The 12929-nt window shown below is 44.9% G+C and overlaps 1 protein-coding gene across 1 annotated transcript in view; it reads left to right on the top strand.

Moving 5' to 3' along the window:
- Positions 1–12647, top strand: part of PTPA (protein phosphatase 2 phosphatase activator) — a 175024-nt gene extending 162377 nt beyond the window's left edge. Inside the window, exon 10 of the mRNA XM_077478505.1 lies at positions 11983–12647. Within this exon, the coding sequence (XP_077334631.1) occupies positions 11983–12057 (75 nt within the window). The 3' untranslated portion in view covers positions 12058–12647. The remainder of the gene's footprint in view (positions 1–11982) is intronic.
- Positions 12648–12929: the final 282 nt, after the last annotated feature.

Below are 12929 nucleotides of genomic sequence, written 5' to 3'. Positions count from 1 at the left end.
GGCTTCCAATTGTCAGCCATATATTACAGTAAAACCTTGCTTTGAGAGTAACTTTGAGAGCGTTTTGCAAGACTAGCAACATTTTTAAATACATTTTGACTTGATATACAAGTAGTGTCATGTCACAACTGAGTATGAAAGAGAAGAGAGGCGAATCTAAGTGTAGCAATATGGTTACAGTTAATAAAGGTTCAACATTTAGCAACTCACATGGTTGATGATTAAAACAGGCACATTTAAGTATGCAGGCATCTGGGGTAAAGCTGTCCACATGGACTGTCCTCCCCAACCGCCATCAACGTCATTTCTTCCATGCCGCGTTCCATGAGTGCTTCAAACCTCGCTTTCAGAGTAGTCTTCCTGGTCATGATTGCAGACTGACAGTGGTAGGAGTTGGCAGTGTGGAGGATGGTCTATATGGAAAGCTTTACCCCAGATGCCTGAATACTTAGATGTGCTTGTTTTAATCATCAACCATGTGAGTTGCTAAACGTTGTACCTTCATTAAATGTAACCATATTGCTACACTTAGAGGCGCCTCTCTTCTCTTTTATACTCTGTATCTCCTGCTGGAATTGGCTTCTAATCCCCTTGTGGAGGCTGCCATTTGTGGATGGACATTTTATGGTTACACAACCTGGTCACATTGCTGCAATATTTTTATATGGGCTATAAACTGAAGGACTTATGAATAAATGGTTGTGGAATGAATCATCTGAGTTTCCATTATTTCTTATGGGGAAATTCATTTTTATATACAAGTGCTTTGGATTACAAGCATGTTTCCAGAATGAATTATGCTCGCAATCCAAGGTTTTGCTGTAGTTCTCTCTTCCCCACAGAATGGGTTGCTCCACCCTCCACCCTTTTTTGTGGCAGTTTTAAAGCAAAATTAAGCGCATGGTATTGTAGGGCAGCTCTAGGTGACTGATTGTCACTTGCCTGTCACAAACAAAGTTTGACTCAGTTGGTTTGGGTGGTGTATGGTATACCTGTCAACGTTCTAAAGTGAAAAAGGGACACCTTTTATGATGACCATTTAAGGATGAGCTCAGGCGTGTTCGTATGGTCCACGTGCAGAGCCCGCCAGGAAGTCAGCACTGCGGATCGCTAATCACAGACAGTGAGACATCCCCTCGATGTGCGGCTGCAGAGATCGGTCCATGTCTCGCTGCCTGTGATTAGCGCAGCTCTGCGCCGACTTCCTGGCGGGCTCTGCACGTGGACTATGCGAACACGCCTGAGCTCATCCTTAATGACCATAAATGGAGCAAATTTCAGTAGGTTCCTAATGAACCTGCTGAAATTCCTTCATAGGTGGCCATCTTGGCACCCTCCCGCCTGACATACTTCTGTCTAAAAATTTAAGGCGTTGGGTGGAAAATTGTCAGCCGAACAGCAGTAGCATTCAGTCAGATGAATCCACTGTTTGGGTATTCTGACAGCAATGAGTGCAAGCTATCAGAATACAGTAACCAGCAGGAAAGATCTCTCCGTCAACGCTGTTTAGCATGGATGGGGGAATGGTACGGTGTATGGCCAGCTTTAGCACAGCATTCAGGTACAGGACTCACCCAGGACTCAAGTCCTGTGGGAACGGAGTTCCTGTACTTTTTGCACAACAGGAACTCAGTTCCCATTAGCAGCCATGTTCTGCAAGGCTTTGAAGTATGCAAGCTGTGTGGCAGGTGCTACACCAGCAGCCACCGACACAGCTCACAATAGTAAGTGCCGCACACCTGACCATTCAGGCATTGCCAGTAGGGGGCTCCATGACAGCTTCTGCTTCGATCTACCTGTCAATCAGAGCTAGCTGACAGGTAGATCAGGTCTAGGTCTATCTGACGGGTAGATCAGCTATTCTGCTCACAGGACATGCAGGGAGAGAGGTGAGCTGAGGGAGGTACATCAGTTTGGGGTGGTAAGCTGGGCACAATACCTGGCAAACTTTAGTGCCAGGAGGGAAGTTTATGTGAAAATATGTGAAGGGTTGGAATAGCAGTGAGTGTGTGTTGGAGCCCTGCAGAGTTTGCAGCCCCCCAAGCTAACCTACATCTCCTAAGCAGGAACACATCACTATCTCCCTAAGCATTCTGTCCAGATAATGTGCAGTTAATTTATGACCTTTTCGTTTAACCCTGTGTTATCCAAACTCTGTTCAATGAAAAGTGTAAACTCACCACATAAACACTATATACAAAATAACATTCCCCAACAAAGATCAGAACATGATGTTCACATTTGCATGGAAGCACAATTGAATAAATGCTGATTATTCAGAGAATTACCGTATTTATGTTCATTGAGGATTATTTTTTTTATGTACTAACAGTTAAGCTTCATACACACAATACGAAAATTGGATGAAAAATACCACTTTTGAAGCGTTTGTGCTTATGAGCGTATCATTTTTTTTTTTTGGTGGGGGAGTGGATCTTGGGTGGGAGTTCCCACACTTTTTTCCCCAGGACTTGACCCCTGGACTCACCCATACCATAGCCTTAAAGGAGAAGTACAGCCAAAGCTCCTTTGGCTGTACTTCCTTCTCCTGTGGATCACAGGCGTGCAGTTGGTTCTGCACTCCTGTGACCCATTTTCAGGTGACAGCGGGCTAAAGCCCGCTGTTGGCTGATGTCACAGAGCTTGTCCAGGCTGGGGAATGAACATGACCATATGGTCGGGATCCACCCAGGAGCCTGGCCCAGCCACTCCTGCCCCTTCCACAGCCCAGTACATGCGGTTCTCAGTCTTAGAGCCGGCAGGCGACAGATGCAGCATCAGATTAATGCTGCATCCACTTAGGTACTGTAAATATGATTCAAAACCACCCCCGCCCCATACCTGTCTTTTAAGCTGGTCATGGATGTATCAAATCCCATCTGGTTCAGGAGGAACTGCACGTGATTTGATCCATCTCGTGGGCAGGCTGATTGTACCCAAGTCGATCTATAGATCGACTTGGGTACAACCAGTATGTCAGATTTTTAGCATGCGATTATTGCCAGCACCTCTAGCTGCAAGCTGTAATCACAGTGTACTCCCAGCAGGGACGGCTCCCCATGCCTCCTCGCTGGGAGAACACAATAGCTCCACAGCACAGGAGGGTTTCGCTCATAAACAATGGCTGTGATGATGGGGGATTCAAGAGATTTTCTGTCCTGCAAACTGTGGTTGCAGGACAGAAAATCGCATAATCTGTGGCCAGCTTTAGTCACTATAGCCGTGAACAGTATGCAAAAAATGATTGGTTAAATCCACAGGGACTTCTTCTCACCACTACTTTTCCCTTTATACTGGCTTATCAGAAAAAAGAAAAAGCAATAATTCAGAGGTTGGTAAAATTTATTGTGTATGGTAGGAAAATAGTATTTTTTTGTCTTTTAAACAGAAGGCATCATACCAAAAAGAGGGACAGAGGGATTCAATTACAAAGAGAGGGACAGTCCCTGTAGATGTGGTAAGGTTAGGAGCGATTTGTATGGCCCCCTGAGGCTATGTACACACAACACCATAAAGGGAGCGATCTGTTCACATTCCTGAAATGCTGCAAGCACTTCCTGAGGCTCAGTACACTAGGTTTCTATTGAACTGAATGGCTGAATACAGACGAGCACTCAGAAAAGTGCTTGGTTTGCTTTATGTTGCATTGTTAAAGCAGACAAGGCTGTATTGTCTGTAGCTGTTCATACTGCAGTCTCCATTCAGCTTGTCTGCTGAGGGGAGAGTCTACATGCTGGAAGATGCATAGAATTTTTTACAACTGGTTGTCTATGTACTTACAGTGTAAGTATAAACCTGAAGAAGGGATCTAAAGCTGGCCATACAGGTTTGAATTTCATCTGTTTCCTGCTGGTTTGGCTGAAATCTCATCTGTGGGTGGCCTTGCTGGCACCACCCAGCTCAGCAAACTTCGATCTGAAAAGTTGTCAGCCAAAAAGAGACTGCAGCCAATCAGCTGCACTTACTGGTCAGGCACTCTGACAGTCACCGGTGCTAGTTGACAGAATACAATAGCAGGGGAGATTCATCCATCCTTGCTGTTTAGTGTGGATGGAGGAATCTTTTAGCTTATGGGCTGAATAAAAGAAATCTAAGCATGTATGGCCAGCTTAAGGCATCTTGAAAGTTTGCATTTTTTTAAAACGTTGGTTAACCAATAAAGGGAATCGCTTAAATTCCAAAATTTCTACTTGCAGTGTCGTCCATGCAGAGTCTAAGCAGCCTACAAATGTGAGATAAGTCACCAGATTTGGCCCTTTACAGCCAAGATCTGCAGCAACGTCTGCCTCCACCACTTTCCCCTTTCCTCCACTCTGCTGCATTGACATAAACTTGCCAGGTCGGCACATCCAAGCTAGTGAGTTCATGTAGTGTTGAGCTGACCATACATGGATCGCAATTCTGCCAGTTCAGCAGGGACTGATGGATTTTCGATCCATGTATGGTCAGGGTGGTTGTACAGAAGTGGATCTACTGATCCACTTCTGTACACCTTCCCTGTCAGGTTTTCCCCACGTGATCAGTGCTGCAGGCTATAACCGGCAGTGCTGATCAGTGTATTCTGATTGCAGGGAAGTCTTTCTGCTGTCAGAATACACTAGCTCAGCAGGGAGGATTCCCCCAACCACCTTGAATGTGTGGATGGAAGAACTGAGTCGTTTTTTTTTGTTCAACCCGCTGGTGATTCATGTATGAGCTGTCTTAGTCATAGAGACACAGCGTTGAGAAGAATTGGTGGTTGCATTGTGCCTGCATATCAACTCTCCCACTAAAGTTTAAAAGCTAGCAAGTAGAAAAGCAGATCTGTGTGTAAAGCCTACTAGCAATATTCACCCCTGTAGTGCAGCACAAGGGGCCCCAGGAATGATTCCCTGGCAGCCGAAGTGTTAACAAGGTTTATTGCCCTGTTTGTTTGGAAGCGCAGCTGTGTTCTCTCTCTTTCTCTCTCTCTATGTTCCCACACACACATGTGGAAACTTCCCTCTGTGGTAAACTTCCTGCAGAGACAAGAGAGCTTACACACACAGTCCCCACCCTCCCCACCTCATCCTGCTCTGTCACAGACCAGAGAGCTGCAACCGCACCACATGCAGGCACTTCTGCTCACCTCCATTCATCCACTAGACTGGGAACTGGGAGGGGGAACTCTGATAAAAGGCTCCACAGCATAAATGAAAAGCTGCTTTATATAAAAACTGTCTTAAAGAAATAAATAATAATAATAAACTAAAAAAACAAAAAAATCTACTTTGTTTCAGAGCTACTAATAACATTCACAAGAATACAATAATAAGCAATACCTGCAGATAAACTAGGATGGATGATATTTATTTATTACTGGGATTTATATAGCACCAACAATTTACAGTGCTTTACGTATCGTACATTCAATCTAAGGTCCCTCACTTACAGTCATACATACACATACTAGGGCCAATTTAGACAGGAGCCAATTAAACTACCAGCACATCTTTGAAGTGTGGGAGGAAAGATGGAGTAGCCAGAGGAAACCCACGTAGGCCTAGGGAGAACACACAAACTCCAGGCAGGTAGTGCCGTGGTTGGGATTTGAACCGACAACCCTAGTGCTACCAGACAGAAATGCTAACCACTTTTTATTTTAACCTTTTTTGTTTGTGTGTTAGCTGCCACATTAGGATCATGAGTTATGCTGGTGACACTGGGACAGTTTCAAGCATTTTCACTGGGCTATCAATCCCAAAACTACCAAATACATCAAGGCAACCACTGTTTCCCACCTTGTAAGGATAGGACACACCACCATTGATTAGTTTACAGTGCACATGCTTTACGGGACTTTAACCAATGGGTTATATGCAGCTACCTACAGGGGACCGGACACTTGAAAAAAGAAACTGCAATGGCATTCCCTGTATGACCCCTCCCATTCCCAGCTAGCCGCAGTTTTTTTGCTAGTGTCCTAAGGTGATGAACCTTTTATCTCTAAAAGAAGCTTCCTGCATTTTGTGTAAATTTTTTTTTTCCTAAAGATGATTCTCCTATCAAGATTCATGGCTGCACAAGGAGCCACTGTAGCCCCTTATGCAGCTTCTGGATCAGTTGATTCTTGGCTGAGCCTTGATGGACCATACATGGACCCTGATTGGCTGAACCTTGATGGACCATACATGGACCCTGATTGGTTGAAGATGAGAGGCTGACCTGTAATGTTGCATTGGATCTTGTGTGGACACTCATCTTGGCATGTTGCGCATTGTGTTATGTTAGCCGTAGGGTGTTATAAATGACCCGAGGTGTGGTCTGCCATTGGCAGAGACTTGTTTTTGAAAACCCCTTCAAGGGTATAATCACTATGGAGGACGAAATGGTGATGGAGTTTTATCCTCTGTATCCTGTCCAGAGGAGAGGAAATCTGCCATGGTGAGTACAGGGCTTGCTCTCACTAATTTTAGGAGTTGCCAGTCATATCAATTTGGCGCTGTTTTTTGGTACCTCCAGAGCATTGGGGGCTACTTGCCTGTGCAGCCTCATTGTGCATTTATCTTTCTTTATAGAACACACTTCTTGTTTGCCAGTTTGGCTCCCTATAAAGTGGCAACAGCCTACATTGCACAGTAGACTCTCTGCCGCAGAACTTGTTAGAACCCCTCTGAAGACACCCTTTACACCCATATGGCCAATCTGAAGCTCAGGGTTAGGGAGTCAAATGGCCTCGCTAGCAGAGACTCAGTTCGGTTGGTTGCCCCCAGTCTGATTCCCTGTTTTTACCCTGCACACTCTGCTGTCCCTTCAGCCACACAGCCTTCCTCTTACTTACCTAAAGAGGAATTTTCTGTCAGATTTGGGTAGAATTTCCCTCCTTTTAGACATCTTTATAACAAGGGTCACAAGCAAGCACCTTCAATCCAAACCCCACCCGCTGCCCCCCATACCCAGTGGATCTCTCACTTTGCCTTGGCCACAGACCACCTGGTTGAGGAGGAGGCAGATGAAAAATATCCCAACTCTCCTTCAGATTAATTAAATCAGGATGAGTTGCCTTTAGCTCAAATTTTATATAAGCTTAAGGATACCATTGCTACCCCCTACTGATGCTGTATGCTCTTGTTTAGCATTGGAGCAGCATGAGTGTGTGTGCCACTAGGTCTCCCACATGGACTCCCCACAATTGCCCAAGCCTGCTATGACCCGCAGACTCCTAAGAGCAAGTATACTGCCATGACCTTCCCAGTCCACTTGCTCTCAGAGCCTATCATATAGAGTGTCTGGCCAACATCCTATTGAGGAGCACTTCATGCCAAAAATGGACAGTCCCAGCCCCCTACGGTTCTGTGCAGGATAATTCTGTGGTCAAGGACATAGTGCAGAAAAGGTTAGAAGCCCTCTTTAAGGCCCTTATCGCCTTGGCAGCCCCATCCCCATCCCATGAAACTGGCAGCTCCCATGGCTATTTTCCAGCCCTTTATGGACTGGGCTAAGCACATAGCTCACATTTGCCTCTTTTTGCTGCTTTTCATCAGCCCCTATCTCAGGGGGTCATTGTCCCAGTCCCATACGAAGAATGCTTTCAGGGTTTCTACTCCAATCTGTTCACAGTTCCTAAACTAAATGGAGGAGTTTGGCCCATTTTGGATCTAAACCTTCTCAATTTATTCCTGCCAATTCAAAAGTTACGCATGGAATCAGCCAGGTCAGTCATTTCCTCCCTCCCCCTGGGAGACTTTCTGGCTTCAGTAGACATTTGGGATGCTTACTTGTACAATCCCTTCTTTTCTCTTCTCCAATGCTCTCTGCATTTTGCCGTGGGTGTTTAGCATTACCAATTTGTCACCCTTCCCTTTGGCCTATCCATGGCCTCCCAGGTTTTCACCATGGGCTCAGGATCAGGCATCTGTTTCTCAAATTTGCAAGGCTGTAATTTGGTCTTCTGTTCACACATTTAAGTTTTAGCAGGTGGATATTTAAAGGGTTAGTTCAACTTTACCAAAAAAAACTGTTGGCTTTGTTTGTTTTTTTGCCAATCCCTAACTTGGACTGTTTGGATGTCCCATGGTTAAAGTCTAAACTCCTGTGTATTGACATAGAAAATATGATTTTTGACTTGCCAGTAAAATTATTTTCGACACAGGTCCCCATGATCTCCCTGTTGCTTGCTAAAACTGAGAGAGTGGGAGGGGTTATATACTAAATGCCAGAGCCCTGTGTCCTATACTGTACTCCAGTTTTTTTATTTTTTTTTATTGCTTAGGCCACTTTAGGCATTGCTGCTGTGACATGACAGCTGGAAAAAGTATAACCAGAAAGTAAGCCATATCTAGATACCGCATACTTCATATAGTAGGAGGAACATTTGCACTATGTTGGCAGGGGTTGTATGAGCCCGCATATTGTTGCCACTGGGAAGAATAGAGGGAATACTGACTTGTGGGCTAAACGTGTCATTTCTATAATCGGAAAGTATCATTCGAGAAACAAGAGTCACAGAGAGATTATAAACCATGGTGTCGTTATCGGGGTGCGTACTGCACCCGGGTGACACCCGCCAGAGGTGTGACACCCAGGGCCATCTTCAACAAGGGGTAGCCGAGCGATTATGCTCCCCCCCATTCTTTTCCCTCACTCCCGCTTGACACTCCAACCACTGCAACGGCCACTACAGTGAGATTCAGGTTGGCTGTGCTATGACAGAAGAGACGCAGCTTTAGGCTGTCTGTCTGCTCACTATCCACTCTCCCCCCCTCCTCCTCCTCCTCCTCCTGTCAGCAGCAGGCTTGGCGGCCATCCAGAAAAGACTTGAGGGTCATGATGGGGTATGTAGTCCAGAGGAGTGGACTGAAGTCCATGGGGCCTTAACTACACCCTGCTTTTAAAGGAGGAGGGAGCAAGATTCGCTAGGGAAAAAATTCACCAGGACAGTGCAGTGTTAAGAGAGAGACAGATTTGCTTAAAAACCACCGAGTGAGTACCATGTGGGGGAAGATTGCAAGAGTGAGAGGACTATGTTACCGAGCCAGGATACGGACCTTGCTGCACAACCTACTGGAGTCGTCACAAACAACCCAGAGTGAGTGGACACCTAATCGAAGGGACCACTGCTGCTGTATTGCTGGATCTGATGAGAGGGCCTTGCAACCACTACTCGTTACCACCACTAGGGACTATCTAAGCTCCTAACTTATAGCTATTGTACTAGTGGAAGGACTAGGCAGAACAAGGTCACGCTTGTGATCAAGGGGTGCCACCATGTTTTACTGCACAAGGTGACGCCAACCCAAGTGACACCACAAAAAAAGTATTACAATTTTTTTTGTTTTGGATTTACAACCATTTACATTTTGTGCTCTTCCTGAGCACATGGTTTATTAAGGTTTTTGGCCTTCCTCTGGATAAACTCTGGGTTGAGGATTCTGTATATGCAGTTTTTCTACTTATATTTTTGACTGTTAGTTGGACTTGTGCCTTTTTCAATCCGACTGTGAAAGAAATTGGTGGTATTTGTGGCAGGTTGTATTACTTGGCTATTGAATGGGGATGATCTTGTCATCTGTGTGATCAGCTGTGTCGATGCTGACAGTCTGGTGCCAGCAGAGCTGTTGACACCACTGTAAGGATTTGGCATGGCTGCCCTTAATAGGAAGAGGTGAGTATACAAAATAAAGGATTAGTGTTAGGGCTAGGTTTATGAGTTTTGTTAAGTTCGTGTTAGTCAGGATTGGGTGGTTATGTTAAATCTTTGGGTTAAGATTAGTATTTGGTTTTGGGTAAGGCAAGGGCTTAAAGTGACCCTGTGTTTTCATAGGGTTACTAACTGTCCGGGATGCACCCAGACAGTTTAGGTTTTGAATTTATGTGATTACTCTTCAGAGAGCATTTGGCAAACGTTGAGGAGGCAAGTCGTCTCTTTACCACCTTCTTTAACCCCGCACTAGGAAGCAAAGCCCTGCAAAGCACATGGTTGCAGGGCACTTGCAGAGCAGCGCTATTCACTTGAATGGGTCTTGTTCAATGGGGTATCATTTCTGCCATGGCTGCAAAGCATAGCATCGCAGCCATGGCATGTGTAAACCCCTAGGTACTGCCTCTGTTGCTAAAGGGGGTAGCGATATAAGCGCAGCTGAACAATGGGGCTTTACCTCACGTGTGAATGAGCCAGTTTCTCTGGCCGTGTGAGTGAATGGATTGCTCATGTGGCTGGAACCACCTGTTACTCCAAGGAGATGCAGTGGCTATACAGCCACATATGCAGGTCCCGGATGCACACCATCTGTGTTCAGGGCATTATACCTGTACCCACGTTTCTGTCAAATTATGACCCGCAGCTGGGTTCGTACTAGGGATGCACCAATACCTGTTTTTTTAAGAGCTGTGCAGTGCGATTTGAGCCCATACAAAATGAAAGGGCTCAAATCGCACTTCAAAGAATTGCATGTGATTTGAACAGAAATGCGGTGCGATTCCTGTCCAAATCACATGCGGTCTCCTGCACTGCTTGTGTGTAAAACCAGGCTGAAGTCAATATGATACTGCATTCCTGTTCAAATCACATGCGATTCTTTGCAGTGCGATTTGAGCCCATTTTATATGGACACAAATGTAGAAAAAAAAAAAATATATATATATATATATATATATATATATATATATATAACCTAGCGTAACATAGGTTTACTGCACACAGTGCAGATACATCGTGGCTGAAAGGTGCCGATGCCCGAGCCTCCATCCTTGACCATCCTGAGTTGAACATCCACTGTCTATGACTTAAGTCTTCCCCCTACCTCTCTTCTCTCTCCTGCCTCTGAACAAGTGGGCACACTAAGGTAAGGGGGACTCAGATGTAAGTGGTGCTCTGTGGACTCTGATGTATGGGGAGCTTTGGGAACCCCGAATTAAGGGAGAATGCTTGAAACTCTGATGTAGGAGAGGGCTTTTGGTGAGCCCCTTCCGAGGTGCACATATTGTACTTACCTTCTCTAAATTTTGTTTGGCCATACCTAGTACTTTTGTAATTGGGGAGCTTGTGATTCATCCCCCTGCTAATCAGGAACTCAACTATATGAGCGTGGGTAAGATAGTCCTCAGCCCTTTGTAAATTCCAATTCATGATGGGGGCCTAGGAAGCCTGCATTCATTTAGAATACATTTCAGATTTTATTTTAATACATAGCTGGTTAAAGTTTTTTTCTTTATATTTGTCTGGAGTTTAGTTTCATAGAACAGTTGTACTCCCACATTCTGAAGATGACTTGAATATTATCCAATAAACGAATGAGTACTGTATTCAGACACAGCCATACACTGTCTTTGTCTGACAATAGGCAACATTTTTTTCCAGCTTGTTTAATTGATTATTCATCATTAATTTGCCCGGATTTAAGCTGTGCACACACATTAATAATCATTTTCTGAAATGATCAGAACCCTCTGTATGCTATTATGTGGAGTTCAGCCTCTTTGTAGCAGCTGAGACTTGATGCAATAAAAATGGCAATTCCAATCAAAACTGATTCTTTTGGTATGCAGTCACCACATGGGCGCATTGTATTTTTAAGTGGCATGTTTTTTAATGCTGTAGCTGTATGTGCGGCCCCTCTCATATGGCATAACTGGCACCCAGATTTCCCCAGTCATTTGTTGGTGTCAATGGTAAGTTCTTTATAATGTAAAACAATCATTTTACTTTACAATGTCAGATGGGTTGTTTTGGGGATTTTGGTGGAGATGTCTCGTCCACTAAAGACTCATAAGTCAGCTTGTGGTTAAACTTAATCAACAGCTATGTACAACTGAAATGTCAGTTTTGGGTAGAGTCAACCTTTAAAGCTTGACAGCCCAGCATCTGATAGAAAGTTGGTAAATCAGCCTTGCATTTAGGCTGCACTGTCTTTGTGTCTTTACAAACAGCTGTAATGCTGACCACGTGTCTGCCTCGACTGTGGCGTCGTCAGCAACCGCGCTAATAAGATTTGTGCCTTATCTCTGCCTGTCTCTCTCTTGCAGTGTCTGGAGAAGTTTCCTGTGATTCAGCACTTTAAATTTGGCAGCCTGCTCCCCATTACGCCGGTCAAGTCCTAAGGATACGGGGAGATAGAAGAGAAGATCCCTCCTGCCTCTAGATCCAAGCCTTCCCCCTGTCCTTCTCGGTTTTCTGGCTCTGCAGGCACCTCTCTTCCCTCCATGGATGGAGGGTAACAGCAGTGGCCTTCTTTTAGGAGCGGAGAGAGCGAGGCCACAAGAGAACACCTTGGTATCAGCATGGTCACACTTGTAAACCACCAGGGGTGCAGAGCCCGATGCTAGGATGGTATAGGGGGACTATGGGGTGTCTTTGTGCTCGCAGTGGGACTGTTCACTATGTAGGTCCAGTCATGGCACACAAAATTCAGCCAGCAAATCTCTTGCAACAAAAGATGGACCCAGAAGTTGGGGATGGGTTGTTCTCTGTATCATAATTTAAGATTCCGCACAATGTAAGTAGTCCCTTTCCCCCCCCCCACTCCTTTCTGTGTCTTTTATTCATCTATGGAAGATAGTTGTGAGCGGGTGGCTTCGTCGAGACAAAATGGGTTCCATGATGTCTGTGTTTCAGTGAAGAACCATTGGGGGCTGGAACTCTGCTTTGTCATGCAGCTTATAGAGGTTACACCAATAAAATCTAAAATCCCTTCCGGTGTGTCTTGTGTTTTGAATTGTTTGTTTCAGAAAGCCTGATGTGCATATCGACATTTTAAAGCCGGACTCCAGGCAAACGAGTAGGTAGGGTGATGAAATGCATGTATGTGAATTATTTTCTACTAAAGATTTTTAATTCTTTTTAGACATTCTAGTGATTCCATTTTGATGACGTCAAGAAGGGTTAGCACATCTGTCAGGATTTTATTGCTGTCTGGACCCTCCCACTCTATCTGTTCTGGTGACCAATGTCAACGTGACAAAGCGAAAATCCA

The sequence above is a fragment of the Lithobates pipiens genome, unplaced genomic scaffold (assembly GCF_037356315.1).
Source record: "Lithobates pipiens isolate NorthernLeopardFrog02 unplaced genomic scaffold, aLitPip1_a1.2 Scaffold_1, whole genome shotgun sequence".
Lineage (NCBI taxonomy): Eukaryota > Metazoa > Chordata > Amphibia > Anura > Ranidae > Lithobates > Lithobates pipiens.
Note: the sequence above shows the minus strand (reverse complement) of the source record. Positions and strands in the feature narration are given on the sequence as shown.